Raw genomic sequence first — 25051 nt, forward strand, 5'->3', positions numbered from 1 at the left:
TGTCATGCTGCCGCCCTGATTTCAGACTAGCTCCCTCCAGTGTCTCCCGTTCACTGTTGCCGCAAGGACATCTCTAAAACAAAAGCCTGATTTTGTCACCACCCGTGACACCTCCACATAGCTTACCAAAAAAAAAAAAAAGCTAAACACAGGACCTGCGTGATCTTGTCCCGGCCTAATTCCGGGCCAACATCCTTTGGAGCCGTATTGCAATAGTTTCAATTCCCTGAACTATCCATACTCTTTCTCCCTGAGTGCCCTGAAACGTTTGGGTTGGTCTACCTGGAGTATCTTTTTGCACCAGGTTTACCTGGAGAAATCTGTCTTGAAGTTAAATTTATCAGCTTCTCTGTGAACCCTCCCCAGACAAGACTCCCCTCATCCCCCACCCCCAGTTGGGATAGAGGCTCCTCCGGTGTTACCTATACTTCGTGGGCTTCCTCTCTCACACTGTGTAATAAATACCTGGCCTTGCCTTTCCAACGTTCATCACAGAGCAACAAATGATTGCAGAAGCAATGCAGGAAATAGTGCTGAGGTCAGGCTCTGCCACTTGTGAGATCGCAGGCAAACTATCTGGCTCATGAGTTTGTTGTGAGAAGTGGATGCATTCATGTGCAAAAAAAAACCGCTTAGATTAGAACAATGCCTGGACCACTGCAAGCAATCAACAAACTTGGCTTTCTCCCGATTTTCACAGTAGTCAGGCAGCCAACGAACGTCATGGCCCCTTTAAGGGACACGCCCACTTTGGCAGTAAGCGGAAGTACACGCTCAGGGCTCCGTGTGTGACTTCAGAGTCCCGGAAGTGACCTCGGAGCCCCTCAGAAACATGGCCGCAGGACGTTCTTTTGGACGCGGTCACGGGCATCTCCGTGACGCAGGACGAGTTAGAGCGTCCCGTGGGGTTTCCATGGTGCCGCCCTCAGCCCCCAGTTCCTCCGCTTTCTCTCCCGCCTGAGCGCCGCGCGAACAAGAAGTCAAGCGGCCGGTCCGCCCGTGACGTCACGCCGCTTGGGGGCGGGGCTAGGGAGCAGGTGACGCTCTAGCGGAGCTCGCGCGGATCTCTATGCTCCCGAGCGCTCGTGTGCGCCGCTCCTGCGCGTCGGGGCGGACGTTGCCCCTTTAATCGGCGGAGGGTGGTCCCGAGGAGGTCCCGCGAGAGCCGAGGGGGGCGGGGGGCGGTGCCGAGGCTGGGGGCCCGTGGCGGATGGAGGCCGAGATGGAGCCGGAGACTCTGGAGGCGCGAATCAGTGAGTGTCCGGGAGGGGCGCGGGCCGGGCCGGAACCGGAACCGGGGGCCCGAGGCGGGTCCCTTCCCGGCGGGGGCGGGGTACGGGGCGCCCCCTCCTCACGCCCCGCCCCGGTCCCGGGAGGGGCGGTGCCCCGAGCGGGTACCTGCGACCCTGAGATGAAGGAAGACCCACCAACTGGGTGGACTGCCCATCCGCTCCCGGGGCAGCAACCCTCGGGGAAGAGTGAGCTGCGTCCGACTCTGCGCCCAGCAGCCCCGGGACGGAGGAAGCAGCCTCCGACCCACTCGGGCCCCGACTTCTCCACCGAGTCTGCTCCTGGGGTCCCGGGAGGGAGCGAGGGAGCAAGCGAGCGCAGGGCTGCACCTCAGGCCCGGGAGGGAAGGACCCTGCTCCCTGCGGGGCCCGAGTCCTCCACTCTCTGGTCCTGCACGTCCTGACTACCCCCTGGCCTTTCCCTTGAGCTTGCAACTTCTCAGATTTGCTGGTTCCCCCGCCTAGGAAGGGAGGACCCACCGATCCATCTGATCCCCCAAGCTCTGGCCACATAGTAAGGAACCCCCCAAACCCTACAGACTTGAAAGCGCCCATCTCAAACTCCAGAAGTAATTTCAAGTTTTCTATCACTACCCTCAGCCCAGCCCCTCAGCCTCTGCACCTCCATCCAAGACTTCCAGCTGTTGCCGAACTTCCTCCAAAGGCCCCTGCACCCCTTTCTCTGAATCTTCAGACACTGCTTCCTACTGCCCAGGCTCCTGAGCCCTCCACTGAGCTCCCTACCCTGCAGTGCTGACATCCCTGGCTCTCACAACCCCGCTCCCGGACTCTGCCCCAGAAAGCTGTGGGTTGCTTCTCCCTGGGCTAGTGTTGGACCCGTGCCTGTGCCAGGGCCTCGGGGAGGCCTCTGGGTCTACGCTCAGCGCAGCACCTCGGCCTGGGGCACAGCAGGAAGCTTCGAGGGGTGAGCAGGGTTGACCCCCTGAGGTTAGCCCCAGAACCACACCGTCCTTTGGGATGTTTCTGTGTCGGTCTGGCAGGGGGAGAGGGAGGGAGTGGAAAGGAGGCACTCGGCCGCCATGGAGACTGCTCCAGAACGCCACAAGTGTCCCGGTCCCAGCAGCAACTTGGGGGATGGGCAGATGTGACGGGCAGGCTGAAGGACCTGAGGTCTGATGATACGAAACAGTGTCGGGTTTAGCAACAATGGGAACCTTCTGGGAGACCAAAGACTGTGGTCTGAGAAACAGAGGGGAATCAGGACTCCTGGTTGGGCAGTAGGCTGGGCCCCAATAAATTGGGACCGACATTTTTTCTCTCTTTCTTTCCCTTTGTGCCCTAGCAAAATTGCAAGCTCTTCCCTTGGGCTGGTTAGAGGTTAAAAGTAGCCTCCGATGGGTAAATGATGACGTTTGTCACTACTGGAGTGACAGAGTAAAGTCACACCTCCCTGGAGGTGTTCTTCCCTGCTTCCTGCCCGGGAAGGTGCCCTCTCCTTCCTCCCAGATATAATGGGCCTGGGGCTTGGGGCCAGGGCCAGAGAAGTTGGTCCGATCTCCTGGGACCCAGAGGCCCTCACTTTGAGAGAGATGCAGGGGAGAACGCTGATGGCTCGTGATTGCGCAGCTTCCTTGCTGGGTTCTGACTCAGGAGCCATCTCTAGAACCAGCCTCTCTGTCCACACTCAGACTCACATGTCTGACACTGGAAGGGACTTCCTGTTTCAGGGTTCCCCCCGCCCCCCCCCCCCCCCTCCAGTGAGTGTCATTGAGTGGGTAATAGCCAGCCCAATGCTCTCAGACTGGTGTTCCCCAGCCTCTGGCCATGTTGGGGTGCTGGGAGGGGGAGTAGATGACCACGCTTATGGGGGGTGTCTCTTCCTGGTACCCTGGGTGGTCAGCAGGACTTCATTTCTCTAAGGGACTGGAGGGCTCCTGGAACAGAGATTTATACCCAGAGAGAAAATGCTTCATTCAGTTATCTGCTCAGCTGTACCAGAGAGTAGCCCCCCCCCCCCCCCCCCGCCCCTTCTCTACCTTCTCCTGCTGTTTTTCTTTCTAGCACTTCACAGCAGCGTGCAGTATTCTGTGTGGGGTGTTTGAGTAGTCAGTGTCTCTTGCTGGCCTGCGAACTCCAGGAGGGCAGGGATTGTGTCTTGGTCACTGCTGTGGCCCCAGCACTCAGTGTGTTTATCGAATAAATATGAATTGAATGAATGGCTGCCAGTCACTAGGCTCCCAGGGCTGCGGGCCTCCCACAGTACAGGAGCCCAAGTGGGCAGCTGCCGCGGGCTGGGTCTCCAGCCGCCTCCTGTCCACAGATCCTGCTCTGTCCCACCTCCTGGGCTGTGTTCCCTCCACGGCGCTGGCTCTGCCTCAGGCTTGGGCAGGCCTGGCCAGGACAGGGGGAAGCTTGGAGACAGGCTCTGGGGAAGTAGTGAGGATCTGCCTCCGCCTGCCCCACAGCTTTGTCCTGTATGAAGCAGTTCGTCATCCCAACCCAGTCTGTATTTCCATCCAACTTTACAAATGGGGAAACGGAGGCCTGGGGAAGCTCTGTGACCTACTTGGCGGTGGTTTAACCGATGTGGGAGTTAAGGGAGGTGACGGTGAGGCCTTGTTTACCACCACCACTCCTGCCTGCCTACAGCTGAGCCCTCATTCATTCGTTTACCAGGGGAGATGGGCAGGTACACAGGTAGCTGGGTGTGGTGCCGTAGCTTGGGCCTATGGTGAAGTTCAGGGCTGAGGGACACAGAAGAAAGAGCCGATGCAGCAATACCAACTTGAGGATGAGTGGGAGCTAGCAAGGACTTCCTGGAGGAGGTGATGCCTCAGCCATACTCCTTACCAAGGCCCTCATGCTCTGCCCGGTGCTCAGTTATCTACATCTCTTCTCCCACGGCCCTGGGCTGTTCAGAGGCATGCGTACCCAGCCTGGTAACTCCCTCCACTCCCTGCTTGCCTTGCCTCTTCCAGGCAGCCTCCCCTGGCCCCGGGCTCGACTGAGTCCCCTCTCCAGTTCCTGCAGCTCCTTTGCCTCCCTCTGCCTCCTTGTATTGAGAACCTAGTTCCTTTGGCCCACTTGCCAGCCAAGCGGGCTCCTGAGGGAGGAACTAGACTTTTATTTTTCTCCTGCTTCTGGGTCTCCTCTGAGCATAAATTTCATGAAAATCGTGGGGACACTATTTCCAGGAGCAGAATCAGAGGAGCGGTGGGCATGGCAGACATACAGCTGTAGGGCGGGGCAGTGGGGAGCAGGACAGTCTCTAAAAGCGGGCCCTTCAGGGAGAAGCCGAAAGGGGAACCAGTGGACAGGCCGCCTCCTGTCCGTGGACCGGACTGAAACATCAGCCCTTGGGTCTTGAAGTTGTGGCAGCTGGCCTTTTTGTGTGCTCAGTCACACACCCTGCCCCCTACTGACCAATCCCCGCTGCTGGGACAGGGAGTGAGTGGCAGGGATCGCTTTGCTAGGCCACACTGGCCCTCTCTCCTCCTACAGACAGAGCCACGAACCCCCTCAACAAGGAGCTGAACTGGGCCAGCATCAACGGCTTCTGTGAGCAACTCAACCAGGACTTTGAGGGGTAGGTGTTCTCTCTCTCTCTTTTGCTCATACTCAGCAGAATCCGCTGTGTACCTGCTGTGCACACTGCAGACACTAGCCTCGGGCAGAGACGTTTCCATTCTTAATGCTCTCACAAATATTTTTTTTTATTTAGTGGTTGATTTAGGGAAGGGGTGGGGGAGAGAATCAACGATTTGGTGTTCCGCTTATTTATGCATTCATTGGTTGATTCTTCTATGTGCTCTGACCAGAAATTGAACTTGGTGTATTGGGATGATGCTCTAACCAACTGAGCTACCCGGCCAGGGCTAATGTGCTCACAAATTAATGACAGTAGTGGGCACTTGGTACTGAGTGCTGCTTAGGAGCCAATCTCTGAGGTGAACCTTGCTGGGCCCATTTTACAGGTGAAGAAACTGAGGCTATAGGGATTCAGCAGTTGTCCCAAGATCTCACAGAGAGAAAATGGTAGTCCTGAGCTTGTGAAAATGCACATTTTGGGGCTGCCCCAGACTTGGACTAGATGCCGGGCAGGGGTCTTAGGGTAGATATGTTAGTGGGTTCCCAGGTGATGCTGAAGTTTGGGGAGCACAGCTCAATGTGCTCCTCCCCCAGTGCAGCGCTCCACTCGGGGAGGCCATGCAGACAGCATGACGACTGCTTGGGGGCGACTCCCCTCCCCTGTTAGTGGGGCAGGTAATTGAATGCTTCTGAGATCCCATTCCTTCAACTGTAAAGTGGGGCCTGGGTGCCGCCCACCTCAGAGGGCTCTTGTGAAGCTTGGGCAGGAAAGTGCTTGTGCAGCACTGTGCACAGCATAAGCACTCAGTACGTGGTAGCTGTTACTGTCACTAGTGACAGGTCTTTTAGGATGTGGTAGCCGATACCACCGCCTCCGCCATGAAGCTGCTCTGATTTCCCCTAGAATGTCCTTGAGTTCCCAGGGAGCTATGTCTGCCCATCTCTCCTGGTACATTGTCTTGTTCTGCTCCCAGCCTGGGCCCTTGAAGGCTGTGTCATCTCTCCATACTTGTGTCTATGCTGAGCCAAGGACACGGCAGGTCATAGTGCTTGTAAAGCTGGCCAAGGGGCTGAGCTCATGCCTTTTGAAGGTCCCAGCCTGGCCCTACCCCATCACGCCACAGTCTCCAGCCCTGCCCTTGATCCAGAGAGGGAGCTGGGCCTTTCCATCTGCCCTGCAGGAGCCACTGAGGGCTACGGCCTTAGGGTAGTGAGGCAGCCCCCCCCCCCCCCCCCCCCGCCCCTGGGTGCCTGAGCTGTGTGGCTATTCTAGCTCTGTCTCTTCCTCTCACCCAGGCCTCCACTTGCCACCCGGCTATTGGCCCACAAGATCCAGTCCCCGCAGGAGTGGGAGGCGATTCAGGCCCTGACGGTGAGGAGAAGGGGAAAGAGGGTGCTGGTCAACCGCCAACCACGTGGATAGTACCAGGGGAGGCCAAGACTGGGGTTTTTGGGGTCCCATCAGACTCTTCAGGGCCCAAGGGCGTTGTGCCAAGATGGCCTAGAATGGGGGTCTGGGCCATCCCCTGAGGGTCCCACAGCAACCAGTGGGCTGGCCTCCTATCCCAGACCCTGCACAGGCAGGTCTCTTGTGGGGAGGAAGCCCCCTAGGGTCATCTGGTCCAGAGGTTCCCCACCCAGAGCTGCTGGGTCAGAACTACAGTACCTGCATCCAGGAATCTGCAAGCTCCCAGGTGCACTGCGGAGCCAGCCCAGCCCATCAGTGATCTCCAGACACAGGAGTACAAGGAGTGACGCCTGGGCTCAGGCCCGAGGTTTCTGTGCCAATAGCAGAAGAGTATGGGGTGCACTGCAGCCCCCAAGCACGGGTCATATAGCAACTGACTGTACCCAAGCTGATTTTAGGTGGTAGTGATAAACAGGTTTTCTTTTAATAGTTAGTCTTTATTTTTAACACGTTAAGTTTTTTGTTTTGTTTCTCAAATACACTCTAGTCCTATGATTTCACAGACATATAGCTTAGAATAAGGCTAAGGTAGATAGTGCCTATTTAAGTTCAAAAAAACAATCGTAGCAATATAGTAAGAAAATAATTTTCAAATGGTATCGACATGGCCAAGCCAGGAGGTGGTGACCAGTCTCAGGGCCTCTTAACCTCCGAACCCTCTTGTCCTCACAAGTCACTTTCTCCCTTACAAAACCCTGGACTTCTGGGCTGCCTCCTCTGACCCTCCCGGGGTCCCCGCACCCCGCCTCCCGCCAGGTGCTGGAAACATGCATGAAGAGCTGCGGCAAGAGGTTCCACGATGAGGTGGGCAAGTTCCGCTTTCTCAACGAGCTCATCAAGGTTGTGTCTCCCAAGGTGGGTGCTCCCAGCCCAAGCTCAGCCCTGTGCCGTCATCCTGGGGCCTCCTCCTGGGGCTCGCGCTCCTCCTACTGCCTCAGCCCCCATTAGAAATCTCACCGCAGGAGCACAGACCCTCTCTCCTGGTCCCCTTCACACCGCCGAGTCCGGGGCAGCTGAGTTCTAGATAGAGTGCTTCCGCTGACATGGCGGCTGGCCCTGGAGCTGCCTGGTACTTAGGGGCAGACAGCTGCAGGGAGTGCACACAGCTGCCCCAGCACGAGCTGCTCTGGCTCTGAGATCTCCCTGCAGACCTGGCCATGGCGCCCCACCTGTCCCCACTTCACAAGAGTGGCTCCCTTGAGGCCTAGGATGCTGAGGCCCCAAACCTGAGTGATGGAGCCTGCTGGCTCCAGATGGGCCACGCCCCCAGCTTGCCCGAGGAGTCCTCCCAAGGGTCATGAGCATGTTTGGTGCCCCTACCCCCTTCGCCCTTCCTCACTCAGACCTGCTGTCCTGAGTGGCTAAATGCTCCAGCTGGCCCCCCTTCTCCTCCCAGAAGGTGACTCATGTGAGAGCCAGTTCCCTTAGCCTAGTGTACTGCTGGGGGGCTGAGGGGTCCAGGGCCGAGCGTGTCCACAGCTGCCCCTGCCCTAGTCAGTCCGGTGCCTGCTCCTTCCTGAGGTCACAGAGTTAAACCTTACATGAGCAGGCACTGGGCTCTGCCTTAGCCATGTAAGCTCTGCATCCTCATTGCGGGGAAACGGAGGCATGCAGCATTAGCACAGCTAGCGAGTGACAGAGCTAGCAGGTGAGGTCCGTCTGTGCCAGGCTGCTTGGGTGGGATGTGAGGGCCTTAGAGCCCAGCTTTCCGAGGGAGTTCGGAGGAGACAGCCAGCCAACGTCAAGGGCTTCCCCTCCCCTTGGTCTTTCAAGTACCTGGGCTCTCGGACATCAGAGAAGGTGAAGAACAAGATCTTAGAGCTGCTCTACAGCTGGACGGTCGGCCTGCCCGAGGAAGTGAAGATTGCCGAGGCCTACCAGATGCTCAAGAAGCAGGGTGAGGCCCCGGCGCCGGGGCTTGGCCGCGCCTCCCACTTCTCCCCTCCTGGGCGCCCCCTACTTTGGAGCTCTGGCAGCAAGGTCATGGGTTTGTCCTTTAACTCCCCAAGAACATAGCCAGTGAAGCCTTTTTGTTGTCCTGCCTGAGGCTAGCTTGGGTGGAGAGAAGGTGGGTTTGGGTCAGGCTTCCCTTCAGAGAGTGGCTCCCACGGAGTGGCCTCAAAATATGGGTGCCCAAACTCTTCCCCATGCAATTCAACGATAGGTCAGGAGCAGGCCTTGGCCCACCAGGCTGGAGCCAGCATGCTGGAGAAAGACTCCCTCCACTGTCCTTTCTGTGCTTACCTGGCCACGACCCCATCACACCCTGCCCCTGGGCCTGGGCCCTTCTGACAGCCTTCCCACCACCCGTCTGCTCTAGGGATAGTGAAGTCCGACCCCAAGCTTCCAGATGATGCCATCTTTCCCCATCCTCCTCCTCGGTCCAAGAATGTAATCTTCGAAGATGAGGAGAAATCCAAGGTGAGGCTCCAAGGAGGGGTAGCCGAGGGCTCTAGGGCCCACTTGGGGGTCAGTGAATTCCAACCCCTGGCTGCCCTGCCCTTGAAGCAGAGGCTGAAGATGAGCATCCTCTGTGGTGGGTGACAGGCACCGTTTCTCAAGCACTTCCTCATGCTGAGGACTCCCCATACGGTGCCCTGCGTTTAGTAAACACAGGAGAGCGTCTGGTGTCCGTGGGGTTGGTTTGAGGGCATTTCATAGGTTGCCCAGGCATTTGCATGTCTTTATGTCGTTCACCCTTTGAACGTAATTTCATTCGCTTTTTGTAAAAGAAGCATGTGTTCATGGGCAAGAAATGAAACTGCACAGGAGGTAAGATGCACAGTAAAAGCTCCTGCCTACCTCGCCCAGCCCAGAGGGTAACCACAGCTAAGCTTCTTGCACACCATCCCAGAAAGGCTCGCTAACAGCAGTAATAGGATGCTTTGCACCATTTGTTGAGAACTTATTTCTGCTGGGAACTGTGGGGAGCACTTATGCGCAGTGTCTCAGTTGTCCTGTGGCCACCCCATCAGGTGTCAGTAGATTCTCGCCATTTCGTGAGAGCTTAGGTAACAACCCACAGCCAGGAAGTGGGGAGCCAGCACTCGACCCCAGGCCCACTCCCTGCCAACGTGGTCACGCCCTCCTGTCTTCGCAGATGCTGGCCCGCCTGCTGAAGAGCTCCCACCCGGAGGACCTCCGAGCAGCCAACAAACTCATCAAGGAGATGGTGCAAGAGGTGATGGCCGAGCCAGAGCACAGGGGGGAGGGGCTGCGAGGGGGGGTGGATGTGCATAGGAGGGATTCTGTAGTGACCCAGCTAAAGGGCTGTCCCGGCAGTGAAGGAGCTGACTGACTGCGGGACCCCAGTGGGCTGAACCAGGACCACTGTAGAGGGAAGAATTTCCCAGCAGCCAAGTCCATCTTCCCTGGATCTTTTCCATAAAAATTAGGAATAAATTAAGTTTTACTACATTTAGAGAGAGAGAGAGAGAGAGAGAATAATGTATGTTTAATTTATAAATAAATACAGATGCTCCTTGACTTACAATGGGGTTACATCCCATAAATCCATTGTAAGTTGAAAATGTTTTAAATCAAAAAAGTGTTTAATACACCTAAGCTACCAAACATTTATAGCTTAGCCTAGCCTACCTTAACCCTTAGAGTGCCGGGGAGCATGACCGCGCTCCTCCTGTCTTTCACCAAAAGTGCCGGGAGCGCTATCAAAGCTTCGAAATGGCATCCAGTTCTAAGTCTGATTTATTAGTAATGGTGATATTGCTAAATATGTCAGTTCTTGCTGTGAAGATGACAATTTTGTGGAAGATATTGAATATGTAACGTCATTTACTTGCAATTCATAATTTTTTTCCTAAACTGCTGTAAAATCAGCAAAAATGCCTTGGCAATTTTAGCATAGTTCCTAGGATATTGGTTGGCACTCAAAGGGTTAAATATGCTCACAACACACATTAGCCTACAGTTGGGCAAAATCATCTAACACAGAGCCTATTTTTGACTATCATGTAATTTATGCATATCGTTTTCACACCATCATAAAGTAAAAAAGTCGTAAGTTGAACCATATAAGTTGGGGACCATCTGTATACATATATCCATGGGTGCATGCTGAAACATTTTTTTATTGATAAAGACAAGTTCTCAAAAGAGTTTGCAGTCTGGAGCCCCAGAGGGCAGAAGTTCTGGGTTGTCTCTTAAAGTCAGGCTGCTCTGACAGCCAAGAGCAAGTGCAGGGTGGCCCCTCGCAAGGCGAGTGACGTATCCCAAGACAGCACGGCACAAGCCCTCCTTCCATGCCACAAGGGAGGAACATGCATAGTAAGGAGAGTTGGCCTGGGCAGCAGGGGCACTTCCTGCAGCGCCTTTCAAGGATGAGTGCCCATCCATTTGCCAGGACTAGCGACATTGGCAGGGGTCACCGCACTGGTCTCCAGATTGCACTTGATGACCATTAAGGTCTTTCACTCTCAAGTATCAGAACCTCCTTTCAAGAGACAAACATGAGGAAGGCAAGGCTCGTGTAGAACCACAGGTGTAGTAGGTCTGGGCCCTGGTCCTCCAGAGTCACCTGGCAAGTGTGTTAGAGACCCAGATTCTTGGGCCATCCCTGGAGACTGGCTGAGGGCCCAGGAAGTTCTTAGGGGCCCATGCAGACACCTGGGTCCAGGGGGCACTGGCAGGAGGAGAGGAAATGAGGAGGGTTGGCTGAGGGCTTCTTGGACCAGAGTCCCCTACTAAGGGCATGAGGGGCTCTTAGCAGTATCTGCCTTGACACCCAGCCAGCAAGCCCTGGGAACAGAGTGGTGTGGGCAGTGCTTGGCTCGGGGCTGGGCCTGACCCAGCTCTCAGGGGCGTTTGCCGATGCCTCCCTAGGACCAGAAGCGGATGGAGAAGATCTCGAAGCGGGTGAGTGCCATTGAGGAGGTGAACAACAACGTGAAACTGCTGACAGAGATGGTGATGAGCCACAGCCAGGGCGGTGCTGCAGCCCAGAGCAGTGAGGACCTTATGAAGGTGCGCCTGTCTCCACCCTGTCCCAGTCTACTCAGCCAGCCTGCAGCCCTGACCTCCCACCCTACTGCCCCCAGGAACTCTACCAGCGCTGTGAGCGGATGCGACCCACACTCTTCCGACTGGCCAGTGACACAGAGGACAATGACGAGGCCTTAGGTGAGCCCCAGGCAGAGCTGGCTCATCGCTCTATCTACTTCCCTCACCTCTCCCAGGGCCTGTCGAGTACCTGCAGTTAGCAGGAGCTACCACCAGGGGGCCCCTTTCTCCAGCATTGACCTTGGGTTTCTCCTAGCTGAGGAAGAAGGAAGCAGGGAGCTGATGTGATATCCTGGAGAGACCGTGGGCCAAGCCCCTTCACAGACACCTCATTTACTGCCCACAAGCTGCACGGGAGGGAAAGTTGCCGCCATCTCACAGCTAGCGCTGGGGCAGGGGTGGGGGGACGGGAAGGGGGAGGAGTGACTTGCCCAGATCACAGAACAGAGGCAGAACCAGGGTGGAGCAGGGTTCTCCCTGCAGACACTGCCTCCCTGGTAAGGGCTACAAACAGAGCGGATCCCACAGGCTGGGCAGTTCCAGAGCTGAGCCTGTGGCTTCTGCTAGGGCCACGTATCAGGTTCTCATCCTGTTCTCTGCTACCACATCAGCTGGGCCTCTTGGGCGGCGGTCAGGGTACCCTCTCAGCGCCTCATTCAGCGGGAGCTCACTTAGCGCCTCCATGGGCCAGGGACCTGGTCTCCACCAAGACGCTCACTGTCCAGATCCCTCGAAGCCCTGGCTCCCCAGGAGGTGATACTGACAAGGGCCTACTGTGTGCCAGACACTGTTCTAGGCCCTCAGGGATGTGGCAGTGATCAACATGGACACAAGCCACAACCTCATGGAGCTTGTAGCCCAGTGAGAGGAGACAGACAGTAAGCCCAGGGCGTGAGCAGTGGCAGTTTGTCAGGTGGTGCTGAGAGACATGGAGAAAAACAAGTGGGATTAGAGGAGGCCTCCCCAAAGTGACCTGGGTGAAGACCTGAAGGCAGGAAGCGGGGAAGGACGCAGAAATCTGGGGTATCGACAGCAGAGCCGCGTGGAGGCCTGGAGCGGGGACATGCCCTGAGTGCAGGGGCTGGCACGGGGCAGTGTGGAGGGAGCAGTGGACAAGGGCGACCGAGGGCCTGAGTCTGAGTAGATGAGATGGGATGCCCGCCATCCCACTCCCTCACGAGGGCTGCTCATCTCCCCACAGAGGCCCCACATCCCTTCACTCTGGCCTCTCCCTTTCTGTCCATTGCAGCGGAGATCCTGCAGGCCAACGACAACCTCACCCAGGTGATCAACCTCTACAAGCAGCTGGTGCGGGGCGAGGAGGTCAACGGAGATGCTGCTGCCGGCTCCATCCCTGGTGAGGAGGCAGGCGCAGGAGATTGGGAAGGGGCCCCCCAGGCTGGAGGGGGCAGAGTCTAGGGTGGTGCACTGGTCCCAGAGCTGCTAGCAGTGACCACCAGGGTGACCCTGGCCCCTTAAGATGGGGAAGGCCCCCAGGGAGAGAGTCTGTGCCGCGCCTGCAGCTGTGGGGAGTGGAAGTCTGGATGTGGGACAAAGCGGGAGGGAGCCGAGGGTTTGGCAAGGACAGGCAGAAGGAGGAAGACCTTTTGACAGCTCAGGCACCTCTGGTGCAGGGCTGGATGACACCCCAAGGCTTGGTCTCATCATCAGAAGTGGTAGGAGGGTCTGACAATAAGGGTAACACGCCGCTCTGGGACCCACAGAAGAGGTTGGAATTGGCCCTTTGGGGAGGGGGGGCACTGTGCAGAAGCAGTAGAGTTTAAGCAGGGCCTTAAGGGTGGGAGGCAGTTCACCAAGTAGAAGAAGCAAATCTGTTCCAGACAGAAGAAATAGCATGTGCTGAGGAAAGGGCTCGGTGGGCAGATTTAGGGGCAGGGGCCGTGTGGCCAAGGAAGGGGAAGCAGGGGAGTCATGACGGCGGGGGGGAGGGGGGGGACAGCTGCCCCTCAACCCCCATGGACTCTGAGAACCTGAGCGTCCTCCCCAGGACTTGCCTGACTCTCCTTTCCCACCCAGGGAGCACCTCGGCCCTGTTGGACCTCTCAGGCCTGGATCTCCCTCCTTCAGGCACCACCTACCCAGCCGTGCCCACCTGCCCTGTCACCCAGGGCAGCCCCCAGCAGCCCAGCGCCTCCGTTTCCCTGCTTGATGATGAGCTCATGTCTCTGGGTGAGGATGGGCCAGGCCCAGAGGGGGCGGGCTCAGCTGCAGGTGGGGCTGGTGCCCGTGCACAAGCTACTTGCAAAGCCTGGTCAGGTCAGCGTGTGAGTCCTCCCCTGAGCGCTGTGGAGCTCCCCAGCCAGGAAAGGGAATGGGGACTTGGGGTGAGGAGTGAAACGAGGGGGACATTGGGCCAGGTTCAGTTCCCCTCTCTGGGCATGTCAGCGTACCCTTCCTAGGAGGGTCTGCCCACAGGGTCGCTTACACACCCACCTGCCCCTCCTCATTCAGAGCCAGAGGCCCTGCCCTGTCTCACAGAGCGGGGTGGGCGGCAGTGATGAGAAAGCCAGGGTGGCAGCCACTGACGGGCCCCGCTTGTGGGTGGCCGAGCCCCCAGTGAGTGGCTGTGGCAAAGCCACCTCGGGAGAAGCGAGGTATGCTGTGCACTTCCTGTCCCCGCGTCGCTTCAGCAGAGGCCTGAGCCTCCAGCTTCCTCTGGTTTCTTCTCAAAGGCAAAGGAAATGTGGGAACAGGAACCAGCAGTGCCAGGGCGGTCCCCGCCCAGCTCTGGGACCACAAAGGGGGCTTTTCCTAAACGGTTCTGCAGCAGGAAGGGTGAGGGTGGGGGCAGGCTAGGCAGTGGGGACTTCCTGTGTGTCAGAGACGGCGTGCATCGCATTTATTACAACAGTCCTCCGAGGTGGGTGCTGCTGCTGTGGGCACAGGGCGGTTGTCACCAGCGAGGGGTCACACAGCTGAGTGGCAGAGCTGTACTCAAACTCCAGCCAGTAGACCATGCTCTGGCCAAGTCTAGACTTGGCCACTTCCCAGCTCTGTGGCCTTGGACAGATTATTTAGCCCCTCTAAGCACCTGTTTTCTCATCCCTAAAAGAGGGATGAGAACCACATTCCTGCCTTGTAAGCTGGTTTAAGCATTAAGTGAGACCCAGGGCTGAAGTGCCTGACACATCAGGGGGTGTAGGAAACGTTACCAGTTACCACCGTGGTGTCAGAGGTGTGTCCTGCGGAAGGGAGCCCATAGCCACAGCTTCCTGCGCCTTGCCTTTGCCTGTCACAGGCCGGCCCTCACTTATTCAGGATTTGCTAGAAACAGGGTAACTTGTCTTCTGTCGGTGAAGTCTGGGTGAACCTGGCCAGAGTGTGCTCCAGGGCAGGCAGAGGTCAGACTGGTTGGGGACCTGCTGCCTTCTACCGATCAGCAGCCTTCACAGGGCCCACAGCTCTCTCTGGCACCAGCAAGCCAGCCTTGTTGGCATGTGCCAAGGCAGATGGGGTCTTCACAGTCTGCCCCAGCCCACCCTGCATTGTGCACAAGGGGCCACTGCTGCACAGCCAGCACCTTGCCCCTGGCTGCTCCGACTCTGGGCTAGGCCCCGGGCCCCGGGCCCCGTTCACTGTCCCACAGCGCCCTTCGGACACTCAGAGGGCATCCCTCCAGTCGGTCGGCAGGGTGCTGCCTCCTGGCCATCTGGACTTTGAGGTCAGGAACCCCACTTGGTGTCTCCCACCTCCTGCACTGCTCCCCACCACCACCAGCAGCTGCCAGCTGGTGGTGCAGATGGAAGTCCTGACATCTGTAGTTGACTGGGCTTCTGAGCAGCAGCAGAGGAAGCATGTGTGGCCGGGAACGGGCTGTCGGGATGTTAGCTTCTCCTTCTGCTCTGTGGCTGGCTCCCTGTGAAAGTGCTGACGTGGGCTTTTCCCCTTTGAGCTGAGCCTCTCGGAGGAAGGAGTGCAGGGGGGAGGGTAGGAGCCAGGGACCCCAACCTATCACACAGGAGCCCCATGTCTCTCGCCTCTGCTCAGGGATCCAACTCCTTTATCTCTCTCTTGCTTCCCCACAGGCCTCAGTGACCCCACACCACCTTCAGGCCCAAGCTTGGAGGGTGCTGGATGGAACAGCTTCCAGGTAGGAGGGCCCAGAACTAGCCTGACCCATCCTGGCAGCAGAGCACCTTGGTCAGGCAGCCAAGAGAGCAATGAGAGGAGATGAGCGGGGGGGACGGCCCAGGGGCTGAGGCCTCCATCCCCGGGTGGAGAAAGGCAGGCGGTCCTCTTACCTCCAGGTGCCCCTCCCTGCCAGTCTCAGCCTTGGGCCTCCCTTGGGTTGAGATGGGGGCTCCTTATTCCTGTTCTCTTTTTTTTTTTTTTTAATATATTTTATTGATTTTTTTTTACAGAGAGGAAGGGAGAGAGATAGAGAGTTAGAAACATCGATGAGAGAGAAACATCGATCAGCTGCCTCCTGCACATCTACTGGGGATGTGCCCGCAACCCAGGTACATGCCCTTGACCGGAATCGAACCTGGGACCGATCAGTCCGCAGGCCGACGCTCTATCCACTGAGCCAAACCGGTTTCGGCTATTCCTGTTCTCTTGAGGGTGATTTTGAGGTCCCTGGAATGTGATGGTTTCTAGAGTAGAACCCAGACCAGGCCTGCCAGGCCTGACCCACTAGTGACACTGCAGTGAGAGGGGTCAGGCCTGGCAGGAAGGTGTTCCCCATCCCTGCTGCTTCTTCCCCAGACGTCACCTGCAGGGAGGGGAAGGGGCCTCCTTTTCAGTACCTTTGCAGCACCACCTCACCCACCTGCGTCCTTTGTATGCCCGACAGTCATCTAATGGCGCTGAACCCCCCGCCCCCCGCTCCAGCACCCAGCACGGACAGTTGGCACCCCGTTCAGACATCCCTGCCAGCGAGCAGTGGTCTGGATGACCTGGACCTCCTGGGGAAGACCCTGCTACAGCAGTCACTGCCCCCGGAGTCCCAACAAGTGCGGTGGTGAGGGCACACCCTGGCTGGCATGTGGGGAGCCCTCTCTGTCCCACAACCAGACCCGGCAGGGAGAGGCCCAGTGCCACTGCGTTCCTGTGAGCAGTGGCTGCAGAGCACCACCTTGTGCCAAGCACTGCACTGGGTGCAAGGGTGTGCTGGGCCCGTCCCAGGGCATGGAGTTTATGAGAGAAAGGGGACCTGTGCCCCACTCAGGCGTCCCAGCACCTGAGAAAGATGGAGGGTCAGCAGTGAGGAGGACACAGCTCCAGGGGGCGGGGGGAGGAGAGAGAGCTGCCCATTTTAAGGTGAGGAAACCGGGGCCAGAGAGACAGGGAGGTGTCAGGGACAGTCAGGAAGCCCACCTTCCCTGGGCCCCCGGTCTCTTGGTCACCGAAGAGTCACCTCTCAATGCACCGCCCTCCAATAAGGGAGAAGCAGCAGCCCGCCCCCCGGCTCACACTCCGGGACCTGCAGAATAAAAGCAGCAGCAGCTCACCCAGCGCCAGTGCCGCCAGCCTCCACAGCACGTCCCCTGAGCCCCTGGGGGCTCTGCAGCAGCCCACGCAGACTGAGCTCTCGCTGGCCAACATCACTGTGCCCCTGGAGTCCATCAAACCCAGTGAGTAGGGCGGGGGCACGTGCGGGTGCGGGTGCAGGCTGGGCCAGCAGCACCACCCACCGCGTCACCCCTCCAGGAGCTCTTTCTGGGGGACAGGTGGGAAAAGTGGGCCTTTCTTCCCAGTCCTTTCTGCCCTGCCTGGCTTAGCGAGGAGCTCTGGGCAGGACCCTGCGCAGCCATCTCCTCATCCATCCCAGAGTGGCCCAGAACAGCCATATAAACTCCAGGCTCACCCAGGCAGCAGACTTCCGATGGCTGGCCCCCGGGACACAGGTTTGGGGTCTCCCCAAGATCACAAAACCAAACTGAGATAAAGATCCAGGTCTGGGTCTGGGCTTCTCCCGCCCGGGAGCAATAGGGGGCCCCCAGCAGCACAGGCCTGCACAGACAGATAAAGACTCCCAGCCTTCTCAGCCTCGTCCATCCGTGACCAAGGGCGTCACACTTCCTGTGTCCCAGGAGGTAGGTAGTGATGCCCCATCTACCAGTAGGGAGGCCCTGAGCAGCGGAGTGACTAGACCAGGGTCACACAGTGAGACAGGACCCCACTTCACTCCAGCATGCCAGCCAGCAGCCGTGCACGGACTGGCAGAGCCCTGCATGGGGCTCCGTTCCTGGCTGGGTGTCTTTCCTCCGCCATGACACTGCACGTTCACCTGCCTTCCTGGGCATCAGTCTGTACCCCTGGCTGCACTGCTGCCCAGGGTCCAGGCGAGGACCTAAGTTTGTGGGTTCATTCGTTCATTCCCAGCTGAGCAGTGAAGACCTGATGTGAGCCGGGTGTGGGGAGCTGGTCGGATGTGCTTGGGCTCGGGCCCAGCACCACCCATTGCCCTCTGCCCCTCTCCCCTGCAGGCAGCATCTTGCCGGTGACCGTGTACGACCAGCATGGCTTCCGGGTCCTCTTCCACTTCGCCCGAGACCCGCTGCCTGGGCGCTCCGACGTGCTGGTGGTGGTGGTTTCCATGCTGAGCACCGCCCCCCAGCCCATCCGCAACATCGTTTTCCAGTCAGCCGTCCCCAAGGTGACACTGTCATACCTCCCTCCTCTCAAGGCCGGGTGACTCCAGGCTAGATGGGAGCCAGCTGGGAGTGGGGACTCGGGGTAAAAAGGAACCAAAGGACAGAGCCCCAGGACCCCCCCGAAGAGGAGCTGGCGGGCAGGCTGGGCTTGGCTCCTCGGGATGGGAAGGGGAAGCCAGGGCTAGCTGTGCCCATCCTGCCCTCCTGTCCACAGGTCATGAAAGTGAAGCTGCAGCCACCCTCAGGCACAGAGCTGCCGGCATTCAACCCCATCGTCCACCCCTCAGCTATCACCCAGGTCCTGCTCCTCGCCAACCCCCAGAAGGTGAGGGCCCAGCTGGGAGGGGGCACTGCTGTGGGGTGGGGGCAGCCTCCTCTCCACCTCTGACCCTCTGCCTTCACCGTCTCTGCCCCAGGAGAAGGTTCGCCTCCGCTACAAGCTCCTCTTCACCATGGGCGACCAGACCTACAACGAGATGGGGGATGTGGACCAGTTCCCGCCGCCCGAGACCTGGGGGAGCCTCTAGAACAGAGAGGGGAGGGGAGAGGAGGAAGGGGCAACGGGACTGGCCACTGGCTAGCCTGGGCAGGAGGCTGTGGTGGCCTAGGACACCCTTTGTCCCCATGGCCATATCCCCTGTGCCTGGTGCTTCTTCCCTCACCCCTGTGCCCCCCTCCTTCCTGAACCCCTCCCCTGCTGAGCCAAACCCAGCAGGAGGCTGGGCCTGGGTTTGCACTGCTGGGGACTTCACCACAGGTGGGAGCCTGCCGCAGGGGAGGGCTGTGGCCCTGGAAGGACTTGGGGTCCTTGGGTGAAGCATGGCTGCCGGGCAGGGGCCGGGACCTCAGGCCCAGCCCAGACCCCAGCCTGGGGTGGGGTCATCCCCGCCCGTCCTTATGCCTTATGGGAAGGCCCAGCCATAACTGGGAGCCACGCTGGAGCCAGGAACCAGCTCCGGCCTCCTCCATAGGAACTGGGTAACTGTGGGAGGTGAGGCCTGCACCCCCAGTTGTTTGCACTCTCTGGTGTGTGGTTTGACTCAGCTTTTATTTCTGAGTGGCCCTGTGGTCACCATCTCAGGGGGCCCAGTTGGGGGAGCCCCACCTGTCTCCTCCTCCTCCTGGGGGTCTCCCTCTACGGGCCTGGCCCCTTTGCTCTCAGGCCTCCTGAGGAGCTGTGGGGGCCGTGCAACTGCTGGCCCAAGGGTAATGCCAGAGGCAGGTGGCCCCACTGGGGGCCCCAGGACTCTGGCCCAGGGAGGGCCTGCACTGGTTCTCAGAGTCCCCTTCATTCCTGGGCCTCTGCTGGGCCTCCTGTGGGTGTCTCGCCTCTGTCCATCTGTTCATGGGCAGGAGTGGTCAGTGTGTGAGTGAGAGCAGGAGTATTTATGGAAATAAAATGTCCTTTTTCCTGGACCAGCTCTTGTAGCCCTTCTGAGGTGAAGGGAGACGGAGACAGGAGGGGTCCCAGGGCTACCCTGCAGGCCTCTCTGCCTCTGCGTTTGGCGCTCAGGCCATGGTTCCTCTCCCCACCATCCCTGAGCCCTGCACAGGAAGAGGCCCTGCTTACGGGCCTGTGGCCAGTGCTGAGTCACCAGAGAGGGCTCAGGGCTGTGGCCGGCGGGCGCAGAGCCGTCCCAGCTGGAAAGGAGCAGCCCTCGCTCTGCTTGCTTCGGGCCTGCCAGGAGCCCTGGCTGCTTACAACTTCCTCCTGCTGCACTCAGCTCTCATAACACAACTGCTGCAGCCCCGCCCCGGAGGTCCAGCCTGGCCTCGCTTCTCCCTTTCCCCAGACGCTGCTCCCAGGAAGCAAAGCGCCAGTTGCAGCTTTTTCTGGAGAGGCCCAGGGACCCTGCACTGGGCCCCCTGCCACTCCCAGCTGCAGCGCACTTCCCCCTGCTGTTATCAGTTTCTCTTAACTGGGAGGCTGGGGTCCAGGCCCCGGGAGTGCCTTAGAGGCTCTGCGGCTGAGAGAGCCAGCGGTGCTGAGCTGAGCGGGGAGGGGTTAGTACCCTCCACGCTCCTCTGCAGGAGACAGTTCCTGTTCAGTAGTCTGGGGAAGGCTGCCCGCCATTTCTGCTCCTAGCAGATGATGGGAAGCCCTGTTTTAAGAAACCAGTTTCACTTTGTCTAACCTAGTGTTCCCCAGTCTGAACTTGGCCACCGAGCCCCTTCCTTAGAAACTATTGAGATGTGCTGGAGGACAGCCCAGCCCGCTGGTTTTCAGAACCCTGCACATCCGACTCCCCAGCTTCTGTGCAGCAACTGAGGGATGCTTGGGCAGGGGGGCGCTCCTGTGGCAGGGACACTGAAGGGCAGAGGGGCAGTCCTCACCTGCCATGCTGCCGAGGGGACGAAAGTGGCACTTCCACTCCTCGCCTGTTGGAGCCTTCCAGCATCCCCTGGACATACCCTCCCAGCTGCCCCCCCCCCACCCCCCCCCCCCCCCCTTGGCAGAGCTCCTGACTTGTGATGTCTCCAAGACAGTCTAGTTGGAAGGTCCTTCCTTCTAAATGAAACAACCCTATTTCCTGCAAGGCCCCCGGGGTCCCAGAGGCACCATCTGGAGCTGAGTCTCCTGCTGGCCCAGGAAGGCTGCGGGCTGTGGGGATGTGTGTGACTGCAGCTGGCGGCGGGGGCTGCTTCCGGTGGGTTCCCTGGCTTGATGTGTGACTTTGAGCAAGGCCCATGCTTCTCTGGTCTTTAGGTTCCTTGCTTTAAAATAGTGGTGGGGAACATCCGGCCTGTGGGCCATATAAGGCCCAAGAAATAATTTGGTCTGGCCCTGCCAAGGCATTAGGGGTGAGTTAATTAAGTGTTTGACCAAATATAGCAGGCTAATTTTTAAGTTGATAATTGTGTATGGCCGCGAAAGATGTTATAAATATCCAAATGGCCCCTGGCAGAAAAACAGGTTCCCCACCCCTGCTTTAAAAGGAAGTGAGAGGGACCCTGTAAGGACCCTGAGGAGTCTAGGCAAAAGCAGACTGCATGCAAAAGCAGCCCAACCAACTAGGGCTGGGCTCAGTGGACTGAAGGTTGTGGGTCCGATTCTTGTCAAGGGCATGTACCTCGGTTGCAGGCTCAATCACTGGCCCCAGTTGGGGCACCTGCAAGAGGCATCCAACTGATGTGTCTCTCACATCGCTGTTTCTGTCTCCCCCTCCTTCCACTCTAAAAATCAATGGAAAGATATCCTCGATTAACCAAAAAAACCCCGTATCCCAGACTGTCAGCTTGGGATGACCCAGATGTTATAGGGACAGGGAGATCCCTTCAGTCGTTCACACCTCCCACCTTCCCTCGTTTGTAGTCTATTCATCCAAATGTCTGTCCGTCCTGCAAGTGCCTCTTGAGTAGCCCCTGTGCCAGGCACTGCCCTGTCCTCAGCTCACAGCCTGGCATGGAACCTGTGAGCCAGGAGCTCAGCATGAAATGCTGAGAGCCGGGAGGGGACGTGAGATGCCCAGCAAGGCCCGAATCTGTGAGGGATTGGGGAGGTCTAGTCAGAGGGGGGGACCCTTGGCTTCTACTCCCTGGAGCAATCATTCCCCAAGTTCAGTGTCAATTCAGACAGAGGCGGGGAGCCCAGCGCAGGAGACCCAGAGCCTTTGGAGTCCGTGGGCTGGAATGGGGGGCACAGGAAGGGAGTGGGCTCTGCCTCTTGAAGGATGACCCCACCGCCACCCCAGGAGCAGTGGGGCTTCCCAGACCTGAAGCCACACTTTGACTTCTATTTGTGGGGCTGGAGGCAGCAGCTCGTCTGTTTTTTTTTTAGCAACCGCAGCACACTGTGCTCATCCGCTCACGGCAGCCAAGAGAAACAGGCTGCTGCTCGCCTGGGGAGCCTGCCCCAGCCGCTGCGGGCCTCCTGGCCAGGGCACAGGCACACCAGGCAGGTAATGGGCCAGCCTGGCGCCAAACTAGACCTGCTGCATGCAGCCTCTCCCTCAGTCCTCACAGCTGCCCTGTGAAATGGGAAACTGAGGCTCGGAATGAATAAAGGCCACACACCGTCATGTACTTTATTTAGCACATCCTCCGGGGACATTGGTGTCCCCATTTAGGGCCCACACCATGGCCACCTGCCTTCTGAGCCTACACACCTCTGTCGGCTGCTGTCCTCTGCTGCTGGGGTTAAGGTGCAGGCTCTAGGGCCATCAAGTTGTGCTGGAGGCCTTGTGCCCCAGCCCCACCCAGTGTTTCCTGGGAAGTCCTTTCAACTGGAGCAGGAAGCAAGGAAGTTTCTGGAGCCCCAGCAATCATACCACATGCCTCGCTGCTCTGGGTGGAAGCCTCCACTCAGAGGGCAGCACTGATAGGGCCAAACAAACAATATGTCAAAGTGTCCAAACCGAGAGATTCTTGCTCAGTCCTGCGGCCCCACCGCTGACCCCTGCCACCACCACTGCACTGCCCCAGCCACTCGCCACCCTGCCCACATCCTGCTCCAGCTTCACAGCAGACACTTCCCAGGCTATCACAGTTTCTCAGCCTGTACTAAGACTCTGGGCTCAAAGCAGCCACGGGATTCAGGTGGGGGCAGGGACCAGCATTTCTGGGTCTCCAGGCGGTCCCCCTAACACAGCAGGAGAGCACATGGGGGCTTTGGAGATCTGGTGTCCGGTCTGCTTTCTAACTTGGTCTCTACCACTTAACCAGCTAGGAACCTTGGGACAAGAACCTCAGTCTGCTCACCTGTAAAATGGGGGCAGTACCAACCTCACTGAAGGATGGGCTAAAGTACATGACAATAAGTGCCATTGTCCCAAGGCAGCAGGACACGTTTAGGGGGCAACTGAGGCAGGGATGGGGGTAAAGGGTCTTGGCATTCCTGGCTCTGCAGGCTGAATGAGAAACGGGGCCAAGCACTGTCCTAAGCACTTTACATATTAACTCTTTCACTCCTCAGCAGGTAGCTGCTGTTATAAGTCCCACTTTACCGAGGACACAGGCTCAGAGAGGTAAGCCACCTCACCCAAGGTCACCCAGCTAGTGAGAGGCCAAGCCCAACCAGCTGGCTCCATGCACACCCTTAAGTTCAGTTCTTGTTGGGTTGGAAATAAGAGTCCATTGATGCAGGATCTTCATTTGTGGTTCGAGTCAGCTGTGTGTTTTGAGCACATTGCAGAGGCTTCAGCATGAGCCAGACAGGACTCAGGCTCCTGGAGAGGAGACCCAGCAAGGTCAACACACCCTTGCAGCCCTCGCTGGTTTGGCTCAGTGGATAGAGCATTGGCCTGAGGACTGCAGGGTCCAGGGTTTGATTCCGGTCAAGGGCACATACTGTAGTTGCAAGCTGATCCCCGGCCTTGGTCAGGGCATGTGCGGGAGGCAACCAATCTATGTGTCTCTCTCACATCGATGTTTCTCTCTCTGCCTCTCCCCCTCCCTTCCACTCTCTCTAAAAATCAGTGGAAAATATCCTTAGGTGAGGATTAACAACAAAAACCCTTGCAGTGCAATGTGAAGGGAATAGGGGTTGGCTGGCAACCTCAGGTCCCCTTCTGTATCTGCAGTTCTAAAACTACAACTTCAACACCCACTGATGGAAACTTCTGAGTCCAAAGATCTCTGGTTACAACATCCTTTGAAGGAACAGCCTGTGGTCCTTCAACTTTTGGGGCTTCCAACCTTTTGTGATGCAACATCCAAGTGTGCTTGAACTTAAATATACCCTAAAATGTACCCCTCGCCTAGCCAAAAGGCACGGCACCCCACCCAGGCTGCACAGAGAAGAGCCAAGTGCCTTTCCTGTGGAGACTGGATGGGAGGAAAGCCCGGCGCTCACGTGGCCTGATTATACACGGCTCGGGGTGTTTCCCCAGCAGCTGCTGCTACGGCCCAATGGACTGGCTCCCCAGGCTGGAGCTGGGGCTCAGGCCTGGGCAAGTCTAGGAGGGACAGCAGTAGAAGCCAGGCCTTCTCCTCAGGGACCCCAGTGTGGTCCAGGCTGCAGATGGGGCTGAAACAGGGTGGGGACACCAGGTAGCCTGGAGATCTCCCAGATGGCAGGACGGTGGTAACCTGGTGTCAAGCTGCTGGCTCGGGAGTCTTCAGTTTCCCAGTTCTGCACACAGTAGGTTGTGCCCGCTGCAAGAGAGGGGAAACTGAGCCACCACCAAGTTCTGGGTTCTGGCCAATGAGGAAGGTGGACAGAACAGGACTAGAACCCAGACATTGCAACCCAGCCCCACGTGTTAAGTGGCCAGGTCTACACTGGACTTGCATCTCCCTTCGTGGAGGCATTCTTCAAGCCCTGCTCCCTTTCCAGAATCCCCTCCAGGGGCTTCCAGATGGGGCAAGGCAGGTGGCACCTCCTCATCCTGGCCTGAGCCTTTGATCCAGGGGCCTCCAGCTTCTCCCACTCAGGTGGGAGCCTCTGGTTCAAGCAGCAACAGCTGAGGGTTCCCTTCTCCCCCACACACACACCCCACACGCCTGGGGCCCGCCTGGCTCTCCCTCTGAGGAGTGGAAAGGTAGCCAGAGTCCAGCAAGTGCCCACTGGGAGCCAGGCCCCGTGCTGGGCACTGGATCACTGAGATGCCTGAGGCCGAGGTCCTGCCCTAGAGAAGTGCCCAGTCTGCCCACTCACACAAGTAGGTGCTCAAGTAATCCTCAAACTGAACTGAAACTCCAGCAGATCAAAGTGCAGGGTTCTCCCCTACGCCTATCCCTTCTCCCCTCCCCCCAGCTCCTGATGTCTAAGGGGTGCAGAGGCTCCGAGTAAGGAGGGCCCACTATTTCCCAAAGGCTCTCATCGTGTGTTAACTAGCAGGTATCTATGGGGCACCTACTGTGTGCCCAACTGTTTCGTGTGCAGAACCAGATATACTAGTAACTCCTACGAGTTTGGAGGGGCAGAGCAGCACCCATATCACTGCCGTACCAGTGAGAAGGGCAGACGGAGGAAAACTGTTGGTGGCAAGCACTCTGGGAGTGTTGGCTGTGGCTGGAGGGGCACACAGCCCCTTTAAAGGGGTGAGGGGAGCAGGAGCATGGATGCTGGAGGAGCGGGCAGAGGTATCTTGTGTTGTCACACTGGGCCAGGACAACTGGCTCATCAGGCCACCAGAGACATCAAGGCCAGAGTTCCAGGGACTCATCCA

At 58.1% G+C, this 25051-nt stretch overlaps 1 protein-coding gene across 1 annotated transcript; it reads left to right on the plus strand.

Annotated features, from left to right (window-relative positions):
• Positions 1-840: 840 nt before the first annotated feature.
• On the plus strand, positions 841-19358 carry GGA1 (golgi associated, gamma adaptin ear containing, ARF binding protein 1). Its single transcript, XM_070411072.1, is given in 18 exon segments — positions 841-1253; positions 4752-4836; positions 6135-6210; positions 7063-7161; positions 8080-8203; positions 8627-8727; positions 9407-9487; positions 11146-11286; positions 11361-11442; positions 12572-12679; positions 13360-13512; positions 15369-15433; positions 16139-16167; positions 16169-16306; positions 16729-16919; positions 17775-17944; positions 18157-18267; positions 18359-19358. Coding segments are annotated over 18 exon segments (1908 nt in total). The 5' UTR covers positions 841-1210; the 3' UTR covers positions 18470-19358.
• Positions 19359-25051: the final 5693 nt, after the last annotated feature.

Source organism: Myotis yumanensis, unplaced genomic scaffold (genome assembly GCF_028538775.1).
Source record: "Myotis yumanensis isolate MYYU_CA2020_CCGP unplaced genomic scaffold, mMyoYum1.0.hap1 SCAF_3, whole genome shotgun sequence".
NCBI classification, from domain to species: domain Eukaryota; kingdom Metazoa; phylum Chordata; class Mammalia; order Chiroptera; family Vespertilionidae; genus Myotis; species Myotis yumanensis.